At 38.0% G+C, this 15025-nt stretch overlaps 1 protein-coding gene across 9 annotated transcripts in view; it reads right to left on the bottom strand.

Annotated features, from left to right (window-relative positions):
• Nucleotides 1-1022: 1022 nt before the first annotated feature.
• Nucleotides 1023-15025, bottom strand: part of chl1b (cell adhesion molecule L1-like b) — a 76487-nt gene continuing 62484 nt past the window's right edge. For 7 of the 9 annotated variants that reach the window (XM_041981632.1, XM_041981631.1, XM_041981637.1 and 4 more), the window contains 3 exons: nucleotides 9102-9233; nucleotides 7353-7425; nucleotides 1023-2972 (listed from right to left, as the gene is read on the bottom strand). In XM_041981632.1, coding sequence (XP_041837566.1) covers nucleotides 2768-2972; nucleotides 7353-7425; nucleotides 9102-9233 — 410 coding nt within the window. In that variant the 3' untranslated portion in view covers nucleotides 1023-2767. Of the gene's footprint in view, nucleotides 2973-7170; nucleotides 7251-7352; nucleotides 7426-9101; nucleotides 9234-12259; nucleotides 12568-14609; nucleotides 14640-15025 lie in introns of those variants that run through there. The other 2 variants (XM_041981639.1, XM_041981640.1) reach the window with 2 other exon arrangements.

The raw sequence follows: 15025 nt of genomic DNA, 5'->3' as shown, positions 1-15025 counted from the left end.
TTTTAATAGGTTTTATTTGTCAAATTGACACTTCTTTGTACTTTTCATTATGCATGTTTTCACTCTTTTCTGTGTTTGTAAAGTAGCTTTAGTTGTACCATTTTGTTTTTATTTTACAGCTGCCTGTACAATGTATGGCTAGTTAGCGGTTTGTTCTTAGAAATTAAACTGATGTAACATAATAATGTAATGTAAAATGTAATGTAGGTAATGTGTAATGTAAACTAGCTGGTGAGTGTGCACTTTATTTCAGAACATACGGGCCATCGTTTCTAAATTTCCTCCATTTTGCCTGAAATTTTCATAGTTTTGCCTGTGCGGTACTTGATAAGCATCTGAAAGCATTTCGTCATTTTGTCCAACTGTTTTTTTCTCCTGCTGTTTCTTCCCAGATAGCAGAAAGCGTTATGTCACACAATTAAGTTCTGCAAATGGCTTTCCCAGCACTGATTGCAAGCATACAAACACGTCCAGCTGTTGACGCTGCTACCAAAGAGATAAAGTCCTTCAACACAGCTGCCAAAGGGACCATTATCAACACCTGAAGGTTGTATGTGTGAAAGCTGAGGACTCTGTGCTCCAGGCAAACCCGCCTGAGTGATGAGGGAGTATTTGAGGCAGGTGTGACCCACACAGTGAGAACCCTCACGCCGACACTCTCCACTTTCTATTATCAACCTTCAGACATGATTACAGCTCTCGTTCCTTGATCCGTCAGCTGCTTTCATTTAACAACATTCTCTCCTTCAGAGGTGTTTAAACAAGACGCTCGACTCGGGGGCGTGACGCTGTGGAGACAAGTTATTCGGTAAACGAGAATGACTCATCAAACACTGTCCATTTTATTCAGCGTGAAGGAGGATGTTTGCTTTAAAGTGCTTCATCATCAAATCTGTTGACTTGGGGTGAAGACAAAGATTGGAGTTTGATCTGTACATACTTTTAGTGCTGAAGGTCACAGGATCTTTGATGATCACAGGTCAGTTTTTGGCTGGAACCAGAGACAGAGCAGCACCGCAGCGTAGGAAAGTAAACTGATTTAATGACATCAAAAAAACACCAATTAACATAACATGCAATGGCTGAATAACAAAACATTGCAATTTCTCTCATGTTCCTAATGTTAATGCTGAGAATAAGACTGTTCTGGATGGCGGTAAGACTTGTTAAGATCGATTACAGGGTAGCAACCAGACAAAGTAATCTGATTACACAACTCTTGGATCCAGTGTGAAAATAACCCAGTTATCTTAGCTTGTGTTGTTTAAAAGAATGGCCTGTTTCTAATAAAAAATGCATTGTAGGAAATGTAGGACACTGTTTTTGAAGCTGCTTTGATAAAGATTATTCTTGTACACTTTGATTCAAACACTCTTTGCCCAGAGAACCTCTTTAAAGGTTAAACAGACAGACATTCCTGTGTGAAAGATAAAAACAGATGCGGATCACATGTCCATACTTAAACTGTGACGCTCCAGCAGGCAGTTTTGCTGACATGTAAACAGAGAAACAGATGGCTTCAGTGGTTCTTACAACAAAAATTCACTCATCTCTGAAGACACTGAAGAACACTAGTTAACACTTTATATCCCATTTGAAAAGTGGCTTCACCAAACAAATGTGCAGATGAGAACTGGAAAATTATAGATGTATTAAATCCAACATTTACATTTTACTTTCCATGACTACCTGATGCAGACTAGATGCTTCTTAATGAAGATGGATAGATTTGAACTGACTCTGAGCAATAAAACATGTGACATAGTGATTGATGAACATGAGGAACAAAAGAAGCAAAAGGCTTTACCATCTAATCTGATCGAGTATCCCAACAGTTTAAAAGTAAAAAAGAAAGTTTTTTTTCTTCCTCTCAAGACAGAATCAAGGTTATATATTTCTTTTTGGAAGGCTAAAGAAACTAGCTGCTTGCTTTAGACCATCAAAAACCCTTGGAACAGCAGAAATTCTGAATTATTAAGTTGGTTTGATTTACTGTAATCCTTACTGGATCAAATGTTTGAAACTGTGCCAAGTCTAGCAGCGCTGTGTTTTGGGCTATGTTATGGGTTATGCTCAATAAAACCTTAAGCTTGTGATTTAGTGGATGCTAAACGAAGTGAATAATAACTTTTCTCCATCATGAAGAGATTCAAGACTGAAGAATCAATATTTACGGTGCCATGATATGTAAATTGTATTGATTTTGTCGGGTATAAAACCATTGGAAAAAACAATAAGTTAATAAGCAAACCTTTATACACATCTTACATCATATTTAATGAATCCATTTCAAATATAAAAGGTCAGTAATATTGTCCCAACTGAAGTTTAAGGCCCGCTCGCCTTTGACCTGCTACATGCTGACATCGGAGACAGAGCTGCAAATAATGATGGATGATGGGATGTGACAGTCTAACATTTATACAATCAGCAGTGCAGCTGAAGCAATGGAAGTAGAAAGAAAATTATACAAATAACAAAAAATGAGGGAGTCCTCTAAATTTTGAGTAACAATTATAAAAAAAAAAAGGAGACAATCAGCACGTACAATATATATACAGCATATTTAGTAATGGTCATTGTGTTGCAACATGAGGAAACAGAGCTTTATAAAAATGAGCATATGGCAGTGTGCAGTTGGCAATGACGCATTACGTTTGACACAACGCGTGCTGGGAGTGGATCGCGTCCATTTTCCTGTATTTGTTCCTTCCAGCGGGTGTGATGAAATCAGTGTCCAGGTGCAGATGAGTGGCCACTCCGCTCCTCATGCCGGGGTCTGAGCAGGGGCTTTGATCTCAGCGGACACCCTCTTCTCCTTTCGCCCCGCGTACTCGCCGATGAAGGAGCCGTCTTCGTTAAACTGAGCGTCGTCATCGCCGTAGTCCACCAGGCTGTCGCCGCTGTCCCCCGCTTTGATTTCCCTGCTCAGAGAGCGTTGGCTGCCTTTCAGCGGCTTCTCATCGTTGTCGCTGTGAGAGAAGCACAGGGGATTTAGCGTCACCTCACTTCACCCTGGACGACTCTCTGTGGCTTATTGGAGAGGATGACGGTGCAGGCAGGAGCTCTCACTGCCGCTACAGTGACTGACGTTAGCTTTTACGTCTGGCTGACCAACGGCAAATAATCACACTGATGTGCTTGTTGAGACTAAATTAATAGCTGCAGTGCATGTGCGTCGATGTATTTGTCAAAGTGACAACTGGAAGACAAACGAGACTTGCAGTGCGGCTTTAATTTAGGGTTGATGTTGAGCATACACCTGCTGTGCTCCTCCACAGCAGAGCCAGCGTTACATGTGATGTGTGATTGCAGGAGAAGCACATGCCACACATTCAGGAGCCTGTTGCAAAAACGAAAGTTTTAAATAAGAGGTGAATTACACATTATTAAATTCACATAAACTCTTCAAGGCTACAATTACAGAGATAACTTGTTGAAGATTACTGATTCCATGAGCAAGTGGAGGACAACACGTTTCATTTTAAAAGGAAATCTTGACTTTGGTTCACATATGGTTCAACAGCCAATAAAAAGCTCTTAATATTGTTTTCTAATGTTTTGAAAGTCACAGATTTACATTTCTTTAAATAGCTTTAAATAGCTCAAATCTTCTAGCCTTCTAGTTTCCATGGCAACAGGTGACTGAACAGATGCTGCGAGGCCTGACTCACTTTAGACTACAAATTACTGATGTTTAAGCTTAAAAAAAAAGAAGCTAGTTTATGCTTCAACTAATGAGATTTGTATGAATGAGGTGAAATGAACTGAAAATTTCAGCTTTCTCTGCAATTTTAGCTCATTGACACATTTTGTAAAGTAACTTTAAAGTAATTCTTCCCAGACTCGGACACAAACATTAGAAACATTATGAATAAGAACGGCTTTAACTTAGTTTGAACATATTTTACTGAGCACTTACATGCGTATTGTGACCCAAAATCGCACAAATATTGGTGCACAAGCTGATGCTGCTCTCCAAAAGCATCAGTTATTAACACAGAAAGAAATATGTTTGTTTGAGTGCATGTGGACATGGCGACTAAATCAGCATTTCTCTGTAAATAAGATTACTGTCGGATTCTGTGAACAGATTTATGCTGGAAGACTATTAGAAAGTGGATATGTTGAAGGAGAAAGCAGCACTAAGTTTTATTAAGTACATTCACAGTGAGCTGAAGGTTTTTTGGTGAGTTATAGTAATTTACTGCATATATTTTTCTCAAACAAACAAAGTTTATGCAAGCTATTAGTAATAAACAAAAAAGCTTTGAGTGAGTTTTTGTGAATACTTTCAGAATGTAATGTGGGGCTGGACAACATCCAAACTTTACAAAAATTTTTATAACGATTTTTCCTTCAAAGTATGAAATTAATTATTTTAATCTCTCACTTTCAGACTAGGATTATCGTGACTGTTAGAGGTTTGTGAAAAATCATCTTAAAAAACTAACATGTGACTGATGAGCACATTTAGTGTCTCCTGTATACCAACTAATAAATCTTTATAGAATTAAAATAAAATACACTGGTATCCATATTGGTTCTAATTAATCCCATGCTGGTTGGGTTCGAGTTTAAATTATGACAAGATCCGTTTCCCCTGTAACAGTCTAGTCAATCTGTGGTTGTAGCTTTACTCAACCAGCTAACTGGACTCGTCTCCTTATTCTTTTTTCTTCTTCGAACTTTTATTATATTGTCTTCAGTGAACAGCAGAGCATTTATGTTTTTCCTTATTTTCCTTTTACATTAGATTTGTGTGTGGTTTAAAAAACAAAACAAATTGATTTCAACACCACGACTGTAAACTGTGGCCGTTTTAATGTTCTCTATGGAAAATCAGACATTTACAAATGTCGTCTTTGTACTGATTCATCTGACACCTTCATTATAAATGAATTATCAGAGTACAGCGACAGTCTCAAGGCTGTACATACTTACAGCGTTTTGTTTCCATCTTTGTGACTTGGTGTTAGAAGAAGAGCAATAATTCTTGCATGTAGCTGTATGTTGAACTGTAGCTACGTTTGTCCCCTGAACAGCCCTACATCCTCGTTTTTCCCTCCCTAACTGCTGCATGCTGTTTGTGTTCGAGTTTTGTTTATATACACTGATACCAAAACACAGACCTAATCTACATCTGCTTTTTTGGTCACATTTTTAAATTAGTGAATGTTAACCATAAAATATATTTCACTCTGCAGCTGTGTGTTTTTGATGCTGTTTCCATGTCTATTTGCACAGCGGTGATCTGCTGAGCAGGAAAGGAAAACCTGGAAGGTGTCTGATACGATTATAGTCTATATATGAAAATGCATTTGGTATAATTTACTTCCTGTTTTATGAGAAGTCTCTTTGAGTATTATGTAAAGCACTCTATAAAAATCTAATGTATTATTACTAGGGCAGTCAAAATTTTTTGTCAGATTAATCACAGATTTCAGATGAATTAATCATGATTAATCAGCTTTCAAATTAATCATGATTAATCACTATTTGCGACTACACCTAAAATTTGCCCATTTTCACTGCATTGTATGAACAGAATGAGCCAATACTTAAAAATATTTCGTATTAACTGACCTTCCTTTCAGTAATTCAGAATTCATATATTTCATCAACCAACCAAGTCCATGGTGAAAATTTCTGTCATTAAACCATCAGATGTGACGACTGAAGTTAAACAGCCAATACTGATAAAGAAACTGATAAAACTGATGATCTAGATAAAAACAAGTTTTTCCTTTTATCATTGAAGTGTACGTGTTTGTGTAGCAGTGATAATAAATTGTAATAATCAGTTCAATATTTCATAAAAGGTCTCATTTGTGCCGCCCTTTTCCTGGTCAGCTGATCACCGACAGCGGTCATGATTAACGGAACAACGTAAGAGGAGGAGGAAGCAGCTGCTGCACAAACAGGGACGACCAGAGATCCTGTAGAGCAAACACGTGTTCATGTTTATTCTCAAATCCATCCATAGGGCAGCCAGATCATCATTACAGAGGAATGACGGATGTATGGGGCTTGTCATGCCGCGCATGCGTCAACTGCATTAAAAATGCTAACGAAATTAATTACATGAATTAGTTACCGCCCTTAACTTATTTTTGACAGCCCTAATTATTATTAATATTATTATTGTGTGTGTTAGTTTAAACTGAATATTTTAATACCAATATTTATTTGTTTTTATCTAATTAATCTGTTTATTTGCTTTCATTCATCCTTTTTTATATATTTAATTTTATATATATATTTTTTTATTTATCCTTATTTATTAATTATTGTTAAGTTATTTAACATTTACTCTAATTGTATTTTATTTTATCACATTATTTTTCTTTTGTTTACAGATATTTTTCCCGTGTTTATTTTGTTTTATGTAATAAATAAACTTGTTTTTTCCTGATGGCTTCCTTAAATGTTGTTTATAGGAAATATTTTTCTTTTTAACAGCTTCATTTCTTTTCTGTGTGGGAAATTTGAAACTTCTGCCAGCTGCATTTTGTCAGGGTTGAGACTGTATTCAAGCAAACTATCTAAACAAACATCCAAAATGGTGCATTGTGGTCATGAAGTGTGAGCTGTGATTTTTTTCTTCTGGTCTGCAGACTGTGCTAAGCTAAGCTAACAGCTGGCTGCAGTTTCAAAATTTCCCACCAGGCAGAAGAGCAATATCAGTTTTCTCATCTAACCAGCTCAAAACATGGTAGCATAGCCTGCCTCCCAAAATGCATCGATTTGGCTTGCTTAAGATTTTCTTTTGGAAAATATAGGCTTAGCTGTGCTTTTTAAACTGATACCAGCCATGCTAAATTACTAGTTGTAAACCTGATGGTAAAAACTCAGAAAGCTGGGGCAACTGTCTCCTGTGCTTACGAAATATAAAGGTTGTCACACTGAGCCACTTTTAACTTCATCACATCAGTGTTTGTGTTGCACTGGGACTCTTCCAGATGTAGCCAGTTATGAAAGATGCCCTGATGTCACTGCCCTGGAGATGAGCACTGATTGCTTTTAGCTTCCTGGTGACATCTGAGCAGCTCCCTTTTAAAGACGCTATGCTTTCACAACACACCAACACAACAGCAACGCTAATAGCTACCACTCTGACAAGGCTGATGTGTAAACAGTTTGACAATGCTACAGCTGTTTATCACATACTTAGGAGTTACTCAATCCATCAAATGTCTTCAGCAGATGAGGTGTGAGATTCCGCATGAACCTCGTGGATTCTGGGAAGTCTTTTCAGTGAAAGGAGAAAGGCAGAGAGAGTTACTGCCAGGAGAAGATGGAAAAGAAGAGGGGAAGTTCATATGCTCGCCTACAGGGAGGAGATGACTTACCTGTATTCACAGAAGGTGTCATCATTCATGCCCTGGGACTCCACATCTGGGTGAAGGTCTTCTTTTTCTTTTACTGCTCAGAAATGAAAGATCAGTTATTTTCTCAGGAGACAACAGTCTGAGGACAAGGATGACTGCTAACATGCTGGATAATTTGGATTAATTAATGACAGCTCAAAAAGTTTAAGCTAAACATATGAATTTAAAAACAGAACTGAAACATGTTTACATGTAAACACAGCGAGGTCAGCTGCCTGGAAGACAACCTGATGAGCACTGGCTTTATGCCACTACGTTAGGATGTAGAATTGCTGTCTGTGAGGTTTTCTTGTTTTCATGCTCAGATATTGTGCTGTTCTCCCTCTAAACTCTGCCCGTGCACACACAGAAGCACCTGTTTGCAAGCAAATATGTTGAGCTTCAGTTCAAATTTCTGCTCCTAATGACTCCGTCAGTGTTTTCAGAAAAATTGCTCTTGGATTTATCTGGTCGTAGGTTTAAGTGGGAGGATCCTACTAAAATTTATCCAACCAATAAAATATCAGGAGTGACACTGACCAACTTCTTGTGGAGGCTCGTTTTACTTCACAGAGTACACTCCAGAAGATAGCTAGTCAGCTGGTTTCTGCAGCTACCAGCCAGGTTTACTTGTTAATGGAAGGAGAAAAGTGCCACAATGAAATACATAAAGACATGATGGAATAATTAATTAAATGTATCATTTATTTATTAAAATAGGAATATACACATTTAATAAATTAATCAATAACTACTTAAATGCATCATTAATCACCAGTGATCAAAGTCACAGTTTAAACTCTTCACATTAGCCCCGCCCACCAGGTTTGACAGTGAGGCGAGAGATTAAATTAATTCATGATGGACTGCAGCATGGGGACCATGAAATACTTAACTAAATCCTGACAAAATTATATAGATTTTTTACATAAAATTTAATTATGTTTAATTAAGTTATTTGTGTATCTCTTTTCTAGTTCAATTAATCACTGATTAATACCTGATCAATTACTAACACATTTATTTAATTATTCAGTGCTGTGTTTATGTATTCATTTCCCTCTATAGTCAGTATGCATCTTATGTGTTTCCTCTGTTGAACACTAAGGTGCAGTGAAAGGGCCTAAAATAAGCCGGCAGTCGCTACACACATCCATCCTGAAGCTGGATACTCATATAATTAATGGTAGGTCTGTGCTGGTAACTGAGAAGCTGCTGGTGGCAAATGAGAAGCCAACTACTTATTCTACCTGAGTGGTGATTTCTCTTAAAGCAGCCCAAATATTGAGTTTCTGCAGGACTGTAGGCTGTAGTTTCATGTGCACATGTGCAAGGTCCAATTAAAAATGAGCACCCTAAATTCCCCAATGAGAGGAATAAAACTAAGACACCGCAGAGCTTATGTCATGTGCAGCATGTGCATTTTGTCTTGCTGCTGGCTGCCTTTTCTTTAGAGTGTTTGCTGGAAGAAAAATTCCAAATTCAAATGCAAGACATACAGCAGAAATGGTCATTTCCCATTTATGCAGCTGCCTAGTGTATGTCTACATTTGCATAAAAATAATATTGTGGGCTGGATTGTAAACACAGCCTTACATATTCTTGTAATGTCCTCTGGGATGATTGATTGTTTCTTTCAAAAGAACAAACATCCAAATGAAAATAAAATGAAGCTCAAAGCAGCAATTAGTATTCAAGAAAGTTGATGTGAGCTTGTAAGTGAGCACCTACCAGAATATTTTCCTCCTTTATTTCTGTTGACAAAGCAGGCGATCAACACAATGAGTGTGAGAAGAGCGATGGCACACATAAGGCCGATAAACCAGCCCTGAGTGGATATCCCTCCGTGTATGCTGGCCAGACCTGAGGAGAACAAAACTCTGTGACTTTGACTCGCCTTGGCCTTTTCATCGGGACACTTGATTGAATGTTTACACTGACAAAGCCTATCTGACGCAGAGGCAGAGGGTGACGGGGTGAGCTGCTGATGGAAACGCTCCAATATTAATATTAAACAGCTAATCCTGCTTGTCTAATTAATCAAGCAAGGAACGCTGAACAAATGTAATTCCTCTTAGTGGGCTAAATGAAATCCTTGTGACACCGTGAAGGTGCACACCATGCTGCTCGAGTCACTGCTCAAGGACGCTCCAGGAACACCTTTTCAAAGGCAGGTCAGTTAGTTCTGCTTTTCTAAACCTTTTTTTGGTTCTTTCCCTCCTCACCTGCAGACTCGGTCATGATAATATCTTCAAATATACTAGAATGATCAACCCAGCTGCTAGGAAGCAGGCGCACAGTGTACTCAGTCTCAGGTTCAAGCCCGTCAATGATATGGAAAGGGTTAGAGGTGTTTACGGCCTCTGATATCGTCCAGTGACCGTCACCTGTGCAGAGGGGTAAATAGCGAAGTCTAATAACAGTAAGGAAAACACAAAGCTTTTTATCTAATGCAGAAATGATTGAGAAGACACGGCTCACAAGACTACCCCTGCTACGCTACAACAATCAGGATGTGGAAAGAAAAAAAGGTCAGAGGAGCTTACGTTTCTTCTTGTATGCTATGAAAAACTCTGTGGGCTCTCCTACAGACATCCAGCTGATGTTTGCAAAGCTGTCGCTAACAGCTAAGCTAATGTTCCACAGAGCTGGGACTGACGGAGCAAAAGAAGAGATGAGAAAAAGGGATGTTAAGGAAGGGTTAGTAATAGATGAAGGCGATAAAAGCTGTTGTGGTTTGTGTAGGAGTGATGTTGATATGAGATAAGATGCTGTTTGGTATAGAAGAAACAAGCTTTTTCTCAGAGTTTTGTGAGGATGCATCAGTTATGTTTGACAGGCGGGGATGTCAGATTATCCTTTGTGTTGCACACGGAAGTGGTGCTGATATGGAAATGAAGCCAGAGATGGAGCACGAAAACCTAAATGAACCTTTTCCAAGACTGTAAGAGGCATAATGTTCACGCACCTTAACCTGGTTACAAACAGGCACAATACATACAATAACATACAATAACATACAATAACATACCACTACAATACAGGGACGATGTCATCACCTGTAAAGGTACTTTTTTTCCTCAGAAAGTCTTTATCTCTACAAAATGATCCAAATGTTTTCTCCACATCTTCATGTCTAATAAAAAGATTGTGGACTTGAAAACAAAAACATTTACTCATCAGGAACTTTCTGCTGCACTTTTAAATCCTTGTGGGCATCAGTTTATTTTGTTTAAGAGCCTAAAGGACCTCCCAAAATTACACTTGTATTTAATTATAAGGTAAAATTACAACAAATTATTTCAAAAGTCATTTGGTAATAGCTAGTTATGAGAATAAAAGTAGCCCCTGGTGTTGGAGGGGCTGTGGAATCTTCTGGGATTGCCCTAAACTGCAGAAATTCTGGGATTGTGAATTTAAATAGACCAGTTGAACCACAGCAGCTAATTTTGGGTACTGGAACGTTAACAGATTTGGGAAAAAAACAAACAAAACAAAAAAAAAAAAACATGTTTATTCTCAGGGTTCTTCTGTTGATTGCACATAAATGATCACAGTGAACTGGCTCAAGCCTCATCCACCCACACTGGACCAGTGGACCCAAAGACTTAAGGATGTAAATTGTATGGAACACATTACTGCAAACCTTTGACTCCAGATGGACTTGTATCGACTCCAGATGGACTTGTATCTTTAAAAAATGGACACCTGTCATAAGATATTTAGAAAAGTGAGAATAATGTCTCTGTTCAGATGAATCATTTTATGTTTGATCATTGTGGAAATAATTAGACTAACAATAATATTCCTTCACCTCTTTGTCATTTGACTGTTCTTGTATTTATTCAGTTTGATATCAGTTTGTGTTTTTCTATTTGTCACACTAAGACTGCCAAGGAACTTGTTTTAATAAATTAAACTTACTCACATATCTTTTTAAAAGAACGCAAGTTTAATCCTACTAATACCTATACTATTTTTAGTTTATTAGTGGATTTAAAAAATAGTAAATTAGAAACTACCTCCTTCAGACTATAGATGAAATGATTTATCCATCTGATATACAGTAGAAAAAGAGAGGAAAAAGTGCCCCATCAGAACAGGAAATGTGTGTTTTGACAGCAGCTTTCTGATCTGGTCAACAAAGCACAATCCACTTTGTTCCACACGGCAAACATACAAATCTTCCTCTGTGTCTCCAGCTCAGGTGCATTATTTGCTCAGGTGATAATTCAGTCCACAAGGACACCTGTGTCTGGGCTGTCCATCCCAACCACTGGAATTGACACTTTCTCACTAATGTTGATGGATTAGTCTGCAGCCATGGTAATTCCAGGCATTGAAACTGTGTGATGACTTCAACTGGCTCGTGGACTAAAAATACCCCCGAGCTGGCTGCCGTGTATCGTCACCGCTTTCCTCGGCTTGCTATTAAATTCTGCACAAAGCAGCTGCTCAAACAGCAGGGAGCTGATGCCCTGGAAGACACAAAGTCAGAGGGCTTTCTGTACAAAGGGAAGGCCGGGAAATATTCTGACATCGGAGCTTTCAGCAGCTTCCACTTATCCACTTATCTCAGTGTCCTGTAAATATCACCCTCCCAGTATGAGCTCACACCTCTCTGGTACAGCCTGGAAGGACGTTTCTCCTCGCTGCTCTCTCTCAGTTAAGACACCCACCAGGCCACTTCTTCTCCCAGAGCCTTGCTGCTGTTTACCCAATTGAAGATTACATGGAAATCTCAGGTGACTGTTGGGTCAATATGCTGCCATGTACAGGCGGGACTGGGCCCCAACAAATCAATCACTTACAATTAGACATATTTGTCCTGTTCAAGTGACTGCACTCTGCAGCCACACGGCCAGAACGGGGTATAGATCTTGTATCCTAGATTTCCCCGTGGTACAGAAAGATATTAAATCCAGTTCACTGCTGTTACCTTTCATTCCACCTTTTTGCTTCCGAAGAGAATATCAAAACCACCAAAGAAAAAAAACCTAAAGGAGTTAATTCACTTTGACTACCATGGCTCTCACATGTATTTGAAATCAAACTATTCTACTTTGCTTTTTGTTTACTCAGTGTGGTTTAATGCTAGCTGTGTCGGAATGAGCTGCGACTCTACCTATGGTGGAACGAGTGGGTTTGGTCACTTTGGGCTTTGGAGTGCTTGGAGGTGTGGGGGAAGCTGAGTTGCCTAAAAAGAAAGACAGAGCCTGTGGTTATCGTTCAAGATGAGCGCTCAGGGGCTATGTGCTATTGTTAGCTTACATGCTATTCTCAGCTACAGTTAGTGGCTACACATCTACAGGATTTAAACTACGTTTTATTTGTGATACTGTAGGTTTTACCTGGATTCCAGTACAAATTAACTTTTTAAAAACATATTAGTAGGGGTGTCACAACACATCGATCCACATCAATATAATGATGAATGATCCAATAGCATCGAGGCAAAGTGAAAATATCGATCAAACATCGATACAGTAATCACTGTAATCCTGCATTGTGCCCACTGCAGTGGACAACTATTTAAATGCTGTTTTTTTTCTAGTATTAGCGTGGGTGTGGATGGCATGTTTGCAAAATTAGCCCTTTCAGTCAACATTAGTGGGTCATCCAATACACTGGCAATAAATATAGTATAAAATTTCATACACACACTGTAATGACCAAGTTAGCCTCAATGATAAATAGGACAAGAAAATTATACAACTGGGGGTTAATTCACTGAAAAAGTATATAAACATGACAGAATATAGCTTTATAAATATTTATATAGAATAGCTGAAAATAACTAAAAAGCCATGTAAGGTTTAAAAGTAAAGCGTTACAGTACATGTAAAATATTATATGTGAAAAAATGTGGAACTGTTTTTTAATAAATCATGCACTGAAATGTTTAGTAATGTGGAGTTATTTACATTCGATTTGTTTGAAATGGCCAATAATCCTTTTAAATTAATATGGAAAATGGTGATATTTACAGGTTTGTTATGTATCTATGATTATGATGAAGTCAGACTGTACTGACTTGTTTATTATAACCAATTCTCTAAATATGAGTAAAGTTAACACTATATCCTGCTTTAATGTGTACAAACAGTAATGTGTTATTTTTCATATCTTATGCATGATGTGAAAATTTGAACCCTTTAAGGCCTAACGGATCATATTTAATAGCTTTAAAGACCTACTGCAGCCACATACGGTAAAAACTTGAAACCGTATTGTACACAGTCTGATACTTGTCTTCGGCCCCCTGGTGGATACCTTGGGCACTGCAGTAATACAGATATTACATGATTATGTACCATCAGTATATGTAAATGATTTTTGTTATTGTGTTTTTGTTTGCTTGATTTTGTGAAAGACCCAAACAAAGACTTTAGATTAAAAAAAAATCTAAATTGTTCATTATTTCTTGGTCAGGCGTTAAACAGTTAATGCTCAAAATACAAAATGTGTTACTGCATTTTTGTTGAAAGAACAAGCTGTTTATCATTTCAATGTCTGACTGAATTGGAGAATAAAGTTATACTTTGATATTCTTGCTGCTTTTTGTGACTTGATCATCAGCTCCTGAAATGAGTTAAAAAATATGGTTGCAGTATTTTTACGCCTGCAAACACTGAATCGTCCATTGAATCAAAATAATTTTGTATTATTATAAAAGTTGTGATTTACACCCCTACTATTACTAAAGAGAGAAAGAATAGGTGTGTGGCATTTCTGATGGTCTTCCTCAGCTCTGAAGCTTTGAGAGTTAGACATGTAGCACTGAGTCTGCTGTTTAACAGGATATAAGTCAACATTCGTTTACAGCTGCTAATGAGCTAAGATTAATATGCATTTATAATGAGGTTACTCATTACTATCACAATTTAAGAGGAAGGAGCAAGCTTTCGCTATGAGGAAGCTGATCATTTTAATGAAAGGGTGCATCGAGTGCTCTCTGCTGATGGCAAGAGCAAACAGCAGACATGTTAATTTATCTACTGGGCTGCTATGCTAAGCGGAAAAGGATGGAAATAATGCATTTGGTCCATATCATGCACACCTGTCCATGTTTCTAAATAAAAAGCATGCAAACACTATCAAAGGTAACTTAACATAACATACCAACATGGAACACATTTAGACCAACTGAATTACAACAAGGAGTTTTATTGGTAATTCAGAGTAGCTTCTTAAGTGTGTGCTGGTATGACATGCTGGTTTAAACATGAATTTACATACTGAGATCAACAGCAGAAGCCACAGTGGAAGCTGCAGGACAAATGAAAGAAAAGGAAAAAAGGACAAAAGGGACAAGCGTTGCATGGCCGAGCAGACGTTCACAGACACATTTATAATCCGCACAGTGCAATCAAAGCTAAATCTAGAAAGCGTTGCACTACTTATGAGTGTATGAGAGCGCAAGCAGACATGTACAGAACACAGTGACGGTGGAGTTTTCATGACCATATTTTCCGTCTTTCTCCAGCACAAATGTAACAGCTTTGCAGAAATACAAGTCACTATATAAAAAAAACAAGTAATTTTCCCTGTAATCACTTTCACTGGCTTTTCAGCCAACAAATAAACAATCCCAAAAGCCAATTAAGTATCTTTCTGTGATTGTGAGGAGCCTTCCAGCAAACACTAAGTAATTG

This window comes from Melanotaenia boesemani, chromosome 3, assembly GCF_017639745.1.
Source record: "Melanotaenia boesemani isolate fMelBoe1 chromosome 3, fMelBoe1.pri, whole genome shotgun sequence".
Classification (NCBI taxonomy): domain Eukaryota; kingdom Metazoa; phylum Chordata; class Actinopteri; order Atheriniformes; family Melanotaeniidae; genus Melanotaenia; species Melanotaenia boesemani.
Note: the sequence above shows the minus strand (reverse complement) of the source record. Positions and strands in the feature narration are given on the sequence as shown.